Raw genomic sequence first — 14,626 nt, 5'->3', positions numbered from 1 at the left:
GGAGCACAACACAGTGCTTTTCTATTGTGCCACTTAAACACTTTCTTCAGAACACAATGCGATGCCTTTTCATATAAAAGCGCATAAGGTATCTCGCTATTGAACTTCACTTTTTTCTCTCGGGAATGACACTGCTTTGTTGTCAGCGGTATTTTTCTTTGCTCCGTTTATTGCTATATTATGCAACCTCGGAGTTTGAGCCACATTAATGTTGTTTAACTTGAAATTGTTCTCCCTCAAGTAAAGGCAATTTATAATATGTATTATTATTATACATACCATATACAACAACTGTGGCATAAGTTCACTTAGTTCACTAGTGTTCTGGCTCCGTATACACATACTTGATATACGGAGTCTATTTGTTGCATCAGTTATGCATATAGCATGCCAGCCATCATTGGAAATCATGAGCAGCATAGCACGGTAGTATAGGTTTTGTCATTCCCCATCTGCATCACTAGCACATTCTTCAGATGCATGCCACATTTCTTGGAATGACTTCCAAGGGGTCACTGCAACTGCCATTTTTCACTATCTCAAGACACGCATGTGTCAATATCTTGTGATATAAAGGTTCAAACTGCACAGTTTGTGGATGTGTGCATGTGAATCTGTGCTGTAATTCAGTTTGGGAATGGCATCTAAAGTGCAGGGCACACACATACACATGCACACACAGGCTCACTGTCTGCGCATACGTTTTTAGAGATACACACACACACATACGTTTTGCAAAATGTATGTGTATACTAGTCAATAATTAGAGTTTCAGAGCAACCAAGGGTGAGAGCATATACAACTTCCAGTTTACAAGGAGTTGCAGGGGTAGGATGATGGAGAGATCCTGCACTGTTACTGTACATGGCGTTACCATGCAGTGGTCAAAAACATGAACTACAGTAGGTGTACCAAATAGCTGTATATCATTAAATGATATACTGCTATTTGGTACACCTACTGTAGTTCATGTTAGCTAACAATGTCTAAAAGTAGAACTGTTGGAAATTCCTGGAAACATTTTATTTAGCAACCTGAGGGTATGTGCAGACTAGACGTATTTTCCACAGCTTCCAGCATCCGTTTACATTACAATCCTTTGGAGTAGACTGTGTTTTCAAAAACGTCCTCGGCTTCTTTTAAACTTGATTGCAGGCGTCTTTTTCTGCAACTCAGAGATAGTTTTAAAGTTGTAAAATGTTCAACTTCTAGCAAAAAAACACCCGGCGTCATGCTGTTTTTTGACAGCTGACCAATCATAAGTGGATACTTTGCTTCACAAAGAGAACAAAAAAGAAAAAAACTGAAAAAGCAGTCTGCACGACAGAAAAAGAAGCCAAGTCTCCATGTACCCCAAGTCATGTCCTTCTTGCATTGTGTAACTGTCACGTTACATGGAAATGCAATTAGCAGTCAGCAGCTATCATTGTGAATGTTTATAGATCGTTCATATAATCTCATGTAATTCAAAACCCAAAATGTCAGGCTACTGTAGTACATCTGTATACGGTGAATATCTAGTGATTAAGAGGTTTAAAAAGTTAACTCAAACTCACCTCCACAAACTTTGAAATACTGGAAGTTTCCAGAGAAAGCTATACATAAGGTTAGAAACCTTTAACCATACAATATAGTCGATTTCCAGACCAATTTCCTAATAAATAATTAGCTCATGATGGATGGCAGTTAATGTGAACTATAACAAAAAGATCTGGGTGCATTCAAGACATGAAACGATTAAGAAAAAAAAGCCTCTACTGATCAAAATACAATGGCTGATCATTTGTCTGGTCTTACTATTCAGTTGACGAGATGAGTGAAATATTTTGCAACACCTGCATCTGCCATGTGTTTTTTTTTTTTAGATGTCAAGGGTCGGCCACACTTAGAGAGTGGAGAAATCGAGCCAATGCCCAGTAACGAGAGCAGTGGTGGTGTCCAGAGGCTAAACATTGAGCGTCTGAGTTAATGTAGTCAGTGGGGCTAAGGGACCAAGAGGACCAGTGGGTAATGATTCATGTATGATTCATTTCCAGCGAGTTTAGCATTCCAAATGACAGATCCAGATATCTAAGCAGATGTCTGTAAACCACATGGGACCTTTTTTTTTTAGAAATAAATGCACCCCATGCTAATTTAGCTGGGAGTTAACGGCTTCCCATCGCCTTCTGCGCTTCCCTTTTCAAAGAAAGTATCCTGCCCTAAGGCCACACTCAAATGTTTCTGGTTTGGGAGTCAATGTAGCCTCTCCAAAGACATGAGGGGAAGTGAGGTTTGGGTAACGCGCTAGCACTTGTGCTCCTCCACATATTCACAGCACGTCTTCCCTCATTGATTCTGATGTGCCGCTCATCTTTTGATGCATCCTGGGACTTAACTAGGTCACATTTTTATTCCTTTGTTTCTTTGATACCCCAACGCTCTGGCAGAAGTTTAAAAAGGAAAGGCGTCTGTGTGCGTGTGCATGTGCGTGTGTGTGTGTGTGTGTGTGTGTGTGTGTGTGTGTGTGTGTGTGTGTGTGTGTGTGTGTGTGTGTTTCCTGGACAGGAATGGGCCTGGGTGGGCTGGGGTTGGCCAGTGTTTGGATGCTGCTTTGTCCCTTTGGCCAAGCAAGTTGGAAGAGAAAAGCTCAAAGTAAAGTTGGTAGGAGAGTTTGCTGAGGTGTCAGATATTGTTATCCTGTCATGGAGACATTTGTTATCATGGGTTATTATATCGTCTCCTAAATAAAAGCCCTACAAAGTGATATTCTGTCTTTGCGTGTAGACAGGAGCTTATCTTGGTATGAATTGTGGTCAGTATAATATGGGGCATGTGTATTGAGTGACAAGTAAAACTGGTGGTGTAGGTATTCATTTGTTGTGTTTTTATGCTTGTGTAACAAAATGTTTTTATGCTTGTCTAACAGTGTTTTTATGCTTAGCAATAAGGCCAATTACTGGATATCATTTATCACAAGGTTTAGTTCACATAAACATGTTTGTGTTTTGTCAAATATGACAAACCGCACGCCGTAATAGCTTTATGCACTTAATGCATTTGAACTGCTGTGGAGGTGTTCAATTCACCATTTTCTTTCCCTGGTCTAAGTTTCTGTTTGTCTCCAAACTGAGTTGAAGTGAGATTGATTGTGTGCTACATCAACACAGTGTCATCATGGGGTGTGCACTGGGTGGATAATGAGAATGTTTACTGCATCTCCTTTCCCCACTTAATTGATGTAGATTGAATTCACAGCAGATAACTCGCTGCTTGATGGTGGGCTGTTGAATCACTGACTTTGCCACGGGCTGTTGCTTCATTGTTTCCTCTTTAAGGAGACAGTTCCTGACAGGAGTTTTGAGGTTTCCTGTGAAAAAAGCATCTCCCTCAAAAACTTGTAAAAAATTGTATGGGGACATTCGTGAAATTGAATGATGGATCACTCCAACTATTGAATGTGAATTCTTGAGGGAAAAAATGGCCAAAAATCTCCATCCTGAGTACTTCTGTGTAATCAATCAAGTATAGCCCAGAAGTAATTATTTTACTTTGTGGCAAGGGCACAGGTAATGGTTTCAGTTTGTTCTCTACTGCTATTGAAAAGAATGTGAGTCAAGTTGCTTTGTTTTTCACTGCAAATAAATGGTTTGATGTTTGTTCATAGATCTTCAAAGGATATGACCCATTTAGGGAAACACAAAATTATTTTGGTCTGAACAAGAATCTTACAGAAAACCTAAGGCACACATCCGGTGGCTACTGCGTACAAAGAAGTCCTCTGAATTTATCAAGATATTGAACTTAAAGCAACACTTCACCGTTTCTTCATATTAAACTATGTTATTCCCTTAATTAAGACGAGTTGATACATACCTCTCACGTTTGAATGCGTGCCCTCACTGGCTCTGGCGCGCGGCGCAAGTTTGATAGCACTTAGCTAGCCCAATGCATTCATTAGCATCCAAACAGAGATGAAGTTAGAAGCAACCAAAGACCTCCATGTTTTCCCTATTAAAATACAGTTACACGAGTAGTCACACGACCAAGTATGGTGAGACAAAATAAAACGTGGTGCATTTATAAGCAGGTAAAAGGGATAACTATATTGTGTGGCGGAATAACATTGGGAGCACTTAGACTCTGCGCAGTAATATTCTCACTCCAAAGTGAAACTGAAAGTGCAAGAGTAAGGATATTACTGCGCCACACAATATACAGTAGTTATCCCTCTTACCTGCTTAGAAATGCACCACGTTTTATTTTGTCTCATCATACTTGGTCGTGTGACTACTCGTATTTGTACTACTCGGAGCTGTATTTTAAAGGGAAAACATGGAGGTGTTTGGTCGCTTCTAACTTCATCTCTGTTTGGATCCTATTGAATGCATTGGGCTAGTTAAGTGCTATCAAAGTTGTGCCGCGCGCCAGAGCCAGTGAGTGTACGCATTGAAAGGTGAGAGGTATGTATCAACTCTTCTTAGTTAAGGAAATAACATAGTTTAATATGAAAAAACGGTGAAGTGTTCCTTTAAGGTTCGAATTGATTGCTCAGACAGACACTTCTACTCAGATGAGTTTGAGTCAGGGAACATTTGGGATAAGAACATTTGTTTTCTATGATCGTTTCTAGGGAATGAAGCAGAAGGCTTTGGTTTTGTTAAAAAAACTCAACTTGTTTCTTGAATTTCCCCTTGGGGATCAATAAAGTATCTATCTATCTATCTATCTATCTATCTATCTACAGTATCTATCTAGTTAATGGTCTGCTCTCATCCCATTTGGAAAGCAGACTGTTGCTCTCTAACATCTTCTTCTGGACATTTCTGGCAAAAGATCATGCTTTATATATATATAAGGGAATTACTGCCTCAGTTATTGAGAAGTAGTTGCACAATATTACATCTGAAATACCCTGGGGTGTATTTTGGTGAACGTCTTTCTTTCAGACAGAGAGTCGGACAATTGTATTGTGACCGTTTTGTTCAGAAATATCAAAAGAAACACACACAAAGAGTCTCATCTGAAATTAGTACCCCCAAGAAATGTCCTGAAATGTGAGGTTTCATTTTTGCCACAGGAGTCATTGTTAAAAACTGTCTTCCAATCCATTACTCCCAGTCTGAAGGTGTTGCTCTCACACCATAATATCTCGGTCCTTCTGAATGATCGTTTAAGAATATTCTTTTCATGTTTTCAATTGCTGTAGAGCTTTCAGACCACAGGCTTTTGTCACTTTTTTTCCAAGTCTTTCTTTAACATCAAAATACCTTTTAACTCTCCATCAGTCACATCTGGTGTTCATCCACCCCTTGTAACTTGTGTTGTTTTGGTGTTGAAAAGCTGTTCTCCCCCTAGAAACCATTAGGCCCCTAAATTGGATATCTGTCCTTTTAGCTCCCTTTGTGCCTGCCACCGTGCCAGGGAAAATGTCAGCTTTTTAGAGATGGTCGGCCACAGGTGGAAATGTCAGCTTTTTAGAGATGGTCAGCCACAGGTGACCTTTTTGGTCTAACAGGTGTAATTTCTCAAAGCCTGTAGTCAGGCACAGGGCACGCTCATGTAGAACCACGGCACGCAGTGCTGACCTGGTGATGTTCTCATTTGATGTCATTTGAGCAAATGCGCATCGCTTTGTGACTGTCCTCTCCATGGATTACCTGTCAAAGCGCAGATCAACTACACGCTGCTTCAATCAAAGAGCATCAGTCAACAACAGCAGAGCCCCCGCCAGTGTGAACAGGGAAATCATCTGCAGCCACAGCACTCGCCAGAGGTCAAGTTCAGACCAGTCAAAAACACACAAATGAACCTGTGAGGCGTACAGTAGCGCTCCACGCATGAAGCAAAGCAGCGGTGGGATGAGCAATGCTGTCAGAATAAACAGCACCAGTCTCATTTGTTCTGAGCTGCCGGTGCATCAGCAGGCCACGTCAGTGGATCTGACGCGCGTTCCGTGGGAAAGGTCCGGTCAATTATTAAGTGATGCTTGGACGGACGGGAGAACTCGGTGTTGTGTTGCGGACGCGGCGCTGTGAGGGGCTGCGCTGTTGTGGTGATCCGGCGCGGCTCCGCTCAAGCCTTCCAGCGCGCGCGGGAGGTGACACCAGTCTGGAGGAGGCGCGGACTTCCTGCCGAGTCAGCGGCTCATTTGCACCAGTTAGCCTTGATGAGCCGCTCGCTCACACAAAGACAACGAGATGGGGAGAGGAAGAGAGAGAGGAAGAGACAGGAAGAGAGAGGGAGGGAGAGAGAGAGAGAGAGAGAGAGAGATTGTCTGACATAGACATGTGTGTCCAGACCCTTTATCTTTGTTCAACAACAACTCTTTTTTCCCCCCCATCTGGCTGTGTCTTCTCACGGTGGGATCTGACACCACTCCAATTAGTTTTGCAGCCGCACACTCACACCAGCCGCTGGAGCAGCAGACGCCGCGTGCATGTGGAAGTGAGCAACGCCGTAATGAGGTGCGTTTGCTGAAGCGTGTCAGCAAAGTATCAAGTGCCCCCTTACACACACACACACACACACACACACACACACACACACACACACACACACACACACACACACAGACATGCATGTACACAGTCATACACTAACTATATAGAATCCATAACAGTAACTTAGGACTGGTTGGTATGTTGACTGCGTAGACCAGATGTGAACCCCTAGACACAGAGGCAGTTTCGGAAATAGAGGGAAAAGTGAGAAGAGGCGCAGAGGAAAGAGTGAAAGAAAGGGGAGTCAGGAAGTGTTAGGGGGAAGCACAGTGATTATTAAAGGGGAGATTGGACAGGCTTTTGGGTGAGGGGTAAACAAACTCCTTTTTTTCCCGGCAGTGAGAGTCTGCAGACTGCCTGTTAACGACGCTTCATTTACTGGTGCAATTGTCACGCGTCTTTACCCATGGCCATGGTCTAATGTAACAAAGAACACCCACTCAGCCACTCACAGGGATTTGGGGAATGGGAAGACTTCAGAGCACTTTCTAACAACAAGCTAAAGTAGTGAAAAATGGCTTCCAGCACCCCCTTGTCACTCTGCGACACACACACACACACACACACACACACACACACACTCGCACAAGCACACACATTCGCACAAATACACAGTCAGACGAACACAGACTTACTGACATACACTCACAGGTTCACCTGTCTATGAGGGTGTTGAGTGTGGAAGTGCGATTGCAAGGTGAGTGTGTGCTCCATCAGTCATACCTAGTATTTTTTTGTCACTTTCTTTCTTTTGTTTTTCTTCCAAAGCTGGGCAGGGGAAAAACTGCAGGGACCCACACAGATCATTTATTTTCCTTGCCAGAGACAAAAAAAAAGACACATTTGGCCACAATTCTGCTTCTTTTTTTCATGAGAGGAAGCTATGGTTAAAGTTTCATTAACGTTACACAATCTGCACATTTGCGATAATGTTCTGAGTCTCCTTCCCGGTACGCATGGTGTATCGGAATTGTCATGCAGCCACAGCCTCTGATTAAATGATTGCATCATCTCAGAGCTGTCTGTGGAATGCAAAGAGGGACTCGACTCGGCTAGCGGCTGATCCGGGGTCAGCTCTGGCCCAGCTCTGGCTCAGCCCGGGTGTCTGCTGCTGCCTGAGTCCAACATGCACACTTTAAGTGGATGTTCTTGCCCATATGTGGTCGGAAAGACATCGTGAAGCTCAAATCAAGACGGCTGCGTATTCACGTATGACGACAGACACCGTATTAACGTATGCCGAGCTGAAATCATCTTCGATTTAAAGTTTGAGCTTCTCCAATAAAGCTCCCCAAAACAGCGATTTGCATCATACTGTAGGATGTGTGCTGTGCACATCCCTGGGCTCCAAGCTCTGTTCTCACTAAGTGCTAAGTGCCATTAACAAGACATCATTTGCTCCATTAATGTTTTCATTCCTGCAAATCATACAGTGTTGGAGCCATTTGCATGAATTATGGCAGAATATTCTGGAGCATTAGCCTAGTGTACAACGCTTGTCTCAGCAGAGGTGAACAATATGCGTCAAGCTAATTGCTATGTGCTTCAAGTCATTGTTTTGGTTATTCCACTTTATGATATCCACGGCATAATTGTCATCTAATGACAAGTTCCTTGTTTTGTCATTTTCTTTGGGTAAGCATCCATTAAAATGAATACGTTCTTAAAATACTTCTAGCAATCAGGTGCACAGATTTGACAAAGCCAAAATAAGGACTTTTTTTATGTACTGTACTAACAGTGATCTCTGTGAGCAGAGACGCTGTATCAGGTACATTAAACACATGCCATCACTTGAGCAAAAGAGTGCTTGAGAGCGTGAGGATGATTGTCATGTTCAGGTCCCATGGGTCTAGCTGACTACACAGCAGACTCCTGCAGCCCCCACACTCCCGGCTCCTGAGCCTCCTGCCAGTGAATTACTTCCAGCATATGTGCTCAGAGACGCCTGTTATAGGCTTCATCACAAGACTAACACCGCTTGTCGAGGACGACATAGTTGTTTTCTCTCCTCCGCCCTGTCGTGCCTCTTCTCTCCTCTCTTCTCTCCACTTCACTTATGTAGTGCTCCCTTCCTCTCTTTATCTACCCTGTTCTCCTCCCTCATCCCCCCATCGCCCACTCTCTCCTCTCCACTCACCACTTTATACTTTAATCACTTCACTTTTTATCTCACTTTGGAAGGAGTCGAAGGGGGCTGGGGGGTGGGGTGAGTGGGATAAGTCAGATTTTTGGGGAGGGGGAGGGGGTGGGTGCGTTAGTCAAGTCTGCGACATGGCTTGAATTGAAATTTATATTCACCAGATGTGAGAGCTAGACTGCAAAAGAATCAGGTTAATCAGATACCAATCCATTTGTAGCACACTTCCCACTGTTTCAAGAAGGAAGCCACCTTTGGGCACCTCGCAAAGAGCCAGTTATTACAGAGAAAAGCATGCTCATGAGGATGTGAAGATGCAAGAGATTTCTGTTCTGATAAACAAGCAGTTCCAAACGGACAGGCTGTGACTAACATAAGCACATTTATTTCCTCTGTTTCGGTGGGAGAACTGCTTTGCTTATTCCCATTCGAATTCCGTCTGTCGTTTTTATAGTGGTAAAGATCTCATTCAAATATGTCAGCTGACACCTGCTTGTAAATATGTCCAATACATCTAATGTTAAAGTGTTGGTAAATATGACATTTTGATGATATTCATAAATGGTAAGAAAGAACCATGAATAAATTGCCACTATCTAGCAAACACAGCCTAGGGAACTGGTACTGAATTTCAAATCCAATCCTAATAATTCAACATCAATGAGTTTTTTCTTTTCATAAATATGTATTTACAGTATATGAGAAGGTACCACATGATGCTAACTGCCATATTTACCTTTTAAGCATACATTAAATGTCTACTGAATGGGGTTTTTTTTCTAACTGTGCAAACAAGTAAGATTCAAATTCCTTCTGTCAAGCAGCAGAATCCAGAGGTCGTGCATATCGGTGCCCCCAGCTAATTTCAAATGCAATTAACCTTTCCAAATAAACCACACTTATCTGAGGGAATTCAGACAGCCAAAATGAAAATAAAGGTTGAAACGTTTTTGCATTCTGGCAAATAAGCTTCAAGCCTTGTCAACAATTGCAATGCATTATCTCATGTGGTCTGGTTGGGGGGACACTCTCCAATCGATCGCATGCCTGTGTGACTACAGCCGTATTGAGATGCTCTTGATTTGTTCCATTACCTGCCACTTTGCTAACCAACAGGAGACATGCTGAGAATTATGTGCAGTATTTCACACAGGATGTCTGCGTGGTTGGGATCGGGGTTTTATAAATGAGACATCTTTGTTGCATGAAGTACATTTCCAATGCACTGATTCTGTTACGTGGAAACATTTGTGATATCTTGATATTTTTGGACAGATTCTAGGAGGAATTGGCCCAGAATGTGCTATTACAAATAAACATTTTTATACCACTTCTTGATATTTTGAACTTCAAAGGAACATGTTCTCATAACTGCAGAGCTTTTTAAAATGTTAGCGTGTGTGAGTGTGAACTTGTACCAACTTTATCATTATTAAGCCTGCACTCTGCTTTTTGTTTTAAGCTCATTATTGCACCAACCAACCCTGTTGAATTGCAAATGATTATGCCTGTGATTATTCTTTGTGCAATATTTGGACTTCCTGAAATGTGTACTTTGTGGTTCACTGAATTGGGCTGCAGAGTTGTCTTAGCTCGGCATAGAGAATCAGATGCAGAATGCACATTAGCAAATCAATAACTCAGTTTTAACATTGCAGACAGATATGATAAATCACATTACTTTCCAAATGCTGTGATGTCTGATAGATTTTTTAGAGGCAATGCATTACTACTCCGATAATTATATTTTGATTTACAGAAAATTGCTGCCACTGCGGTGTCGAGCAAAACGAAGCACTTTTTTACCTTCCACGCAGAATCTCCCTTTTGCATTTACATTTATTTATTTATTTAGCTAGTGCTTTTACTCCAGCTGCAGTGTTACAGGAGACCTTAGAGTAAACAATCAATCAATCCAGCTGCCTTTTTTGAAAAACAAAGTGGCGTGTTGTCATCACAGACTAAACTTCATAGTTGAGCGTTCAGTTCAGTTAGAGTTTGTTGGTGGCCTTTCCAGCACCTGCGTGCATGTGGTATTTCCATGCCTGGACTCCAGAGTTGTAAACGTGTGTGATGATTACCCAGTGCATTAAGAGCAGGCCGGCGGCCGGCCAGACTCCCGCGGAGAGCGCGGCGGCCCGAGTGATGGCCACTCAGCGGGGGGCTCCCCTGGGTGCAGGTGGAGAGGCCTCCACGTTTGATGTGTCGCCGAGCTTTCATGTCCACAAAGGCCCTTATCCTGCCTCTCTGTCTCCCTCTATCCCTCTCTCTCTCTCCCTCTACCCCCCCTCCCTCTCTCTCTCTCTCTTCTACTCAGGGGTGCACTCCTCCTGGGAGGGCCTGCTGGGACCCGTGCTGCCAGCGCAGATTGGCAGGGTGGCCTCGCTGACGGCGCCCGGCGTGGCCCTGATGGCGGGCGACTGGAAGGAGCAGGGCCCAACAGGTGAGCTCTTTGATTTACCCGCGCCAGTCGGGATGTTGAAGGACAGCCTGGGTCTGATCCATTTTTGAAGTGTACATTGTAGTGGGATTGGGTGAGGTGAGCTTGTCATGGCACAGATTGGTTTGAGTTTAGCTGTTTTGAAGTGCTCTGTGCTGCTCGCTCAAATGAATTCTCACCAGGTTGTCACGGTGATACCGAAATTAGCCATGACATTTAAAGTCTGCATTTTAGCCCGGAGGAACTGGAACATTTTTGAGCCACTTTGTCACCGCATGAATAGGTGTATAAGAATCATTTGCAGTCCATCCGACAAATCTGCACCTTCCTTATCACACACATCTCAGCAGTTGTTCTCACGCTCGTTATTTACGGCGGTTTTTATATGCGGCGAGTGTTATGGGAAGATAAGGCTCCGGCGTGTGGTCTTCCAGGTCTTTGTGCCGTGCTTAGCTGTCTGCAGCAGGGAGGGGGAATCATTCAGCATTCTCTTTGGCTGCGCGGCACGGCGCGGCCCCATGGCTGCAGGCTGTGCTAGTGTTTATTAAGCCCAGAATGGGCTCCCTTGTCCTGTGGAGCTGTGGGCCATACGCTTTTAGGAAATAGATAGACAAACACGCTCTTCTGATACATTCAGTAACGGCCTATTGATTCTATTTGCACAATGATATATGGCATTATTTAATGCTATAAAGCATAGATCAATGGCCTGTGTAGCTGCCCCGGTGTTTGTTTTCCACAAAAGACAATGTAGGCGCTAGCCTGGCATAGCCAGACACAAATTCTTTTTGAAATTGAGACTGGTAACACACCATTTGGATTTGATTATAAGGCGCGGGCTTTTCAACCTAGCCTAAAAAACACAGCCCAAAATTACTCGGCTCACAAAATTTGAGGATGTCAAATACCTTAATCACTGTTTTTCTGTTTGTCTTTTAAAGTTATTGCACTGTCAATATCTGGTATAACAGATGCAATAGTGGAATCCATGGGCAGCTGTTTTGTTTGAACAGAATCAACTTAAGCACACTCAGGTGACGTACTGTGGATGACTGCTACACTGTTGCTCATCTGTCCGTCATCATATGAAACCCGCCCATACCATTTGATTGGCCCAAACACATCTTACAGTAGTTGGGCGTAGAGACTTCTCAATGGAGCAAATCTAGACTGAAATTCCTGCCCTTGATTTAGTGGGTGTGATGAAATCGGGCTGGCTTCCAGACTATGTGGGCTCACTGTGTCTTCACAGTTAATGACCGTAGTAGAGTAACGCATGATGACTGCATCATTACATACATTTAGGAGTAGGTGTATTAGTACTAATAGTAATAGCTGGCACGCTCCCCCATCAATGCACTATAGATACACAATATAACTAGACTAGAACAGCAGTTCTCCTACAGTCTCAGTATTAAGCCATAATAAAACTGAAACTTTATTCAGCCCTTCATAGGGACCTTTCCATGACCGTTTAAGTAGACCCAGTGAGACATCACAAGGTGTGGATGACAGGCTAGTTTACACTAGATTAAAGTGGAGTGTTCTAGCTATTTCTCTGGCACTCAGAAGGAGTGTGCTGTTGCATAATCTCCGTAGCTGGCCTCACCCTTTCCCTACACTAATGGCAGAATTCACGGGGAAAACCACATCCTTCAAAAAAAACCCAGGCTCCCTCGTTTTCTTTGGGCACACACAACGCAGACCTGCTATTTGGATACCATTAGCCGCATGCTTTACCATCTAATCCCTCCTCTTGTCATCTCCTCTATTCTGTAGTCAAGCTTCTCAGAAAAGCCTTTTGAAATCAATGGCACACTCGGGGGATTTCATGGCTGCGCAGAATGGAGTGCTTTTCTCAGACCTCTTAGTTTGTTTCCCAGGCAGCGGAATTTAGATTAGGGTTGCTATTTATTGTACCTTGTTTGATTGGAGACAAGGAATCAGGGATTTCAAGCATTCAAGCGCCATCTTTGCCGTTTGCGCAGCATATCCTGCTGAAAACATTGTTTATATCATGTAATGTGTCAGATACACGACGGGAACGCAGTGTTTGTGAAGCGAGTCATTTATAACACTGAGACACAGCTGCCTCATAGGTGCCGGAGTCTATTTGCCCTCCATGCTAATGTGATGCATGGACACAGGGACATTTCCTTCATTAGAAGGCCCTAGGGACGTGGCAACTAACATGATTTGATATGGGGGGTGGTATTGATTTTCACATTGTTGCCTTTGTCAATATCTCCCTCACAATCACGCAGAAACAAATATTGCTGATTTGTTATTCCCCGGGCTTCAAATGCAATTTGTCTGTTTGCCATTTTGCTTTTTCTCCGCTTTCATTTTTGGTCATTTGAGAGTGAAGAGAGGAGGCTTACTGAATGCTCATGCATATGCATATGCCCATTCTCAATTCTCAGCGCCATAAAGCATCGCTTCATCCATTTACGGGGTTTACAGATCATTCACTATTGCACTGATGTGCATCTGTTTTGTAGATGTTGTTTTTGAGAAAGAATAAAAAGTCATTTGTGTGATGTTGCATTTTTATTTTGCACCCATGCTTAATGTTAACACCTGTCTCTCCCAGCCTGTGGGCAGACAGCACTTCCATAATGACAGCCAGATGGCAGGATCCATAGTAGTGGAACTTGCTCGTGCTTTCATGCATCGCACTAGTCATAGTATCCAACCGCAGCCATGACAAGCTATCTGTTTCCTCAGCTCTGTACCATGACATGACTATGAGCATGCTGACTGGCCACAGATGCCCACACAAGGGCTTACAACCGTGCCAACATAGGCACCATTATATTAAGATTTTTATAGTTGTTTGACTGCAATAAGGGTATCAGTATCAGACTGATATCGTAGTCCAATTGAGGGGTAACCTCCCAGAGTATTGAACATGTCATGATGTATTCATATTCTCCAATCTCAAAACCTACATGTGGAGAGGTGTAGTACTTTTAATGCCGGTGACAAATGGATTGAAAGCGTCCTTTGATTCATTGTGTTACAAAAATGGCAAGTGTAATTATCTTAAACAACTACCACAGGGTAGGCTACAGGGCCTAACTTTGATGATAACATAATTATGTTATCATTATACCTGTTCTATCTCTTTTGCTGACAAAGAAATGCTAAACAAAAAACTGAGGCAACTCAAAGAGACCCCCCCCCCCCCCCACACACACACACACACACACAGACACACACACAGACGCACACACAGGGTGGACTGTAGACGATTACCCACAAAACACTTCACAGCATATTACACTTTAGTAGTGTATAGATACAGTGGTGGAGCTAACTGTCTTCCTCATCTTGATGAAAATGCTTCCAGCTGGAGACAACTCTGGTTTGAGGTTAGAGGGTGCAGAGGTATACAGTACCTGAGATCATGTGGACATGATTAATAACATAGTTTGGGTACGCTGTCATTCAGACCATGGAAAGACTATTGCCAGCATTTTAGTGGCAACAGCCCCAAAGAAATCAAGGGATGAACAACATCAAAACCTCATTCATATTTGTCATGTCAATCATACCATCTAT

General features: G+C 43.2%; 1 protein-coding gene across 1 annotated transcript in view; it reads left to right on the top strand.

The window, feature by feature from the left end:
- tcerg1l (transcription elongation regulator 1 like) overlaps positions 1-14,626 on the top strand; it is a 56,098-nt gene that overhangs the window by 32,267 nt on the left and 9,205 nt on the right. The window contains exon 6 of the mRNA XM_062526428.1: positions 10,940-11,065. Within this exon, the coding sequence (XP_062382412.1) occupies positions 10,940-11,065 (126 nt within the window). The remainder of the gene's footprint in view (positions 1-10,939; positions 11,066-14,626) is intronic.

Source organism: Sardina pilchardus, chromosome 22, assembly GCF_963854185.1.
Source record: "Sardina pilchardus chromosome 22, fSarPil1.1, whole genome shotgun sequence".
Classification (NCBI taxonomy): domain Eukaryota; kingdom Metazoa; phylum Chordata; class Actinopteri; order Clupeiformes; family Clupeidae; genus Sardina; species Sardina pilchardus.
This window is presented reverse-complemented; position numbering and strand designations above follow the sequence as displayed.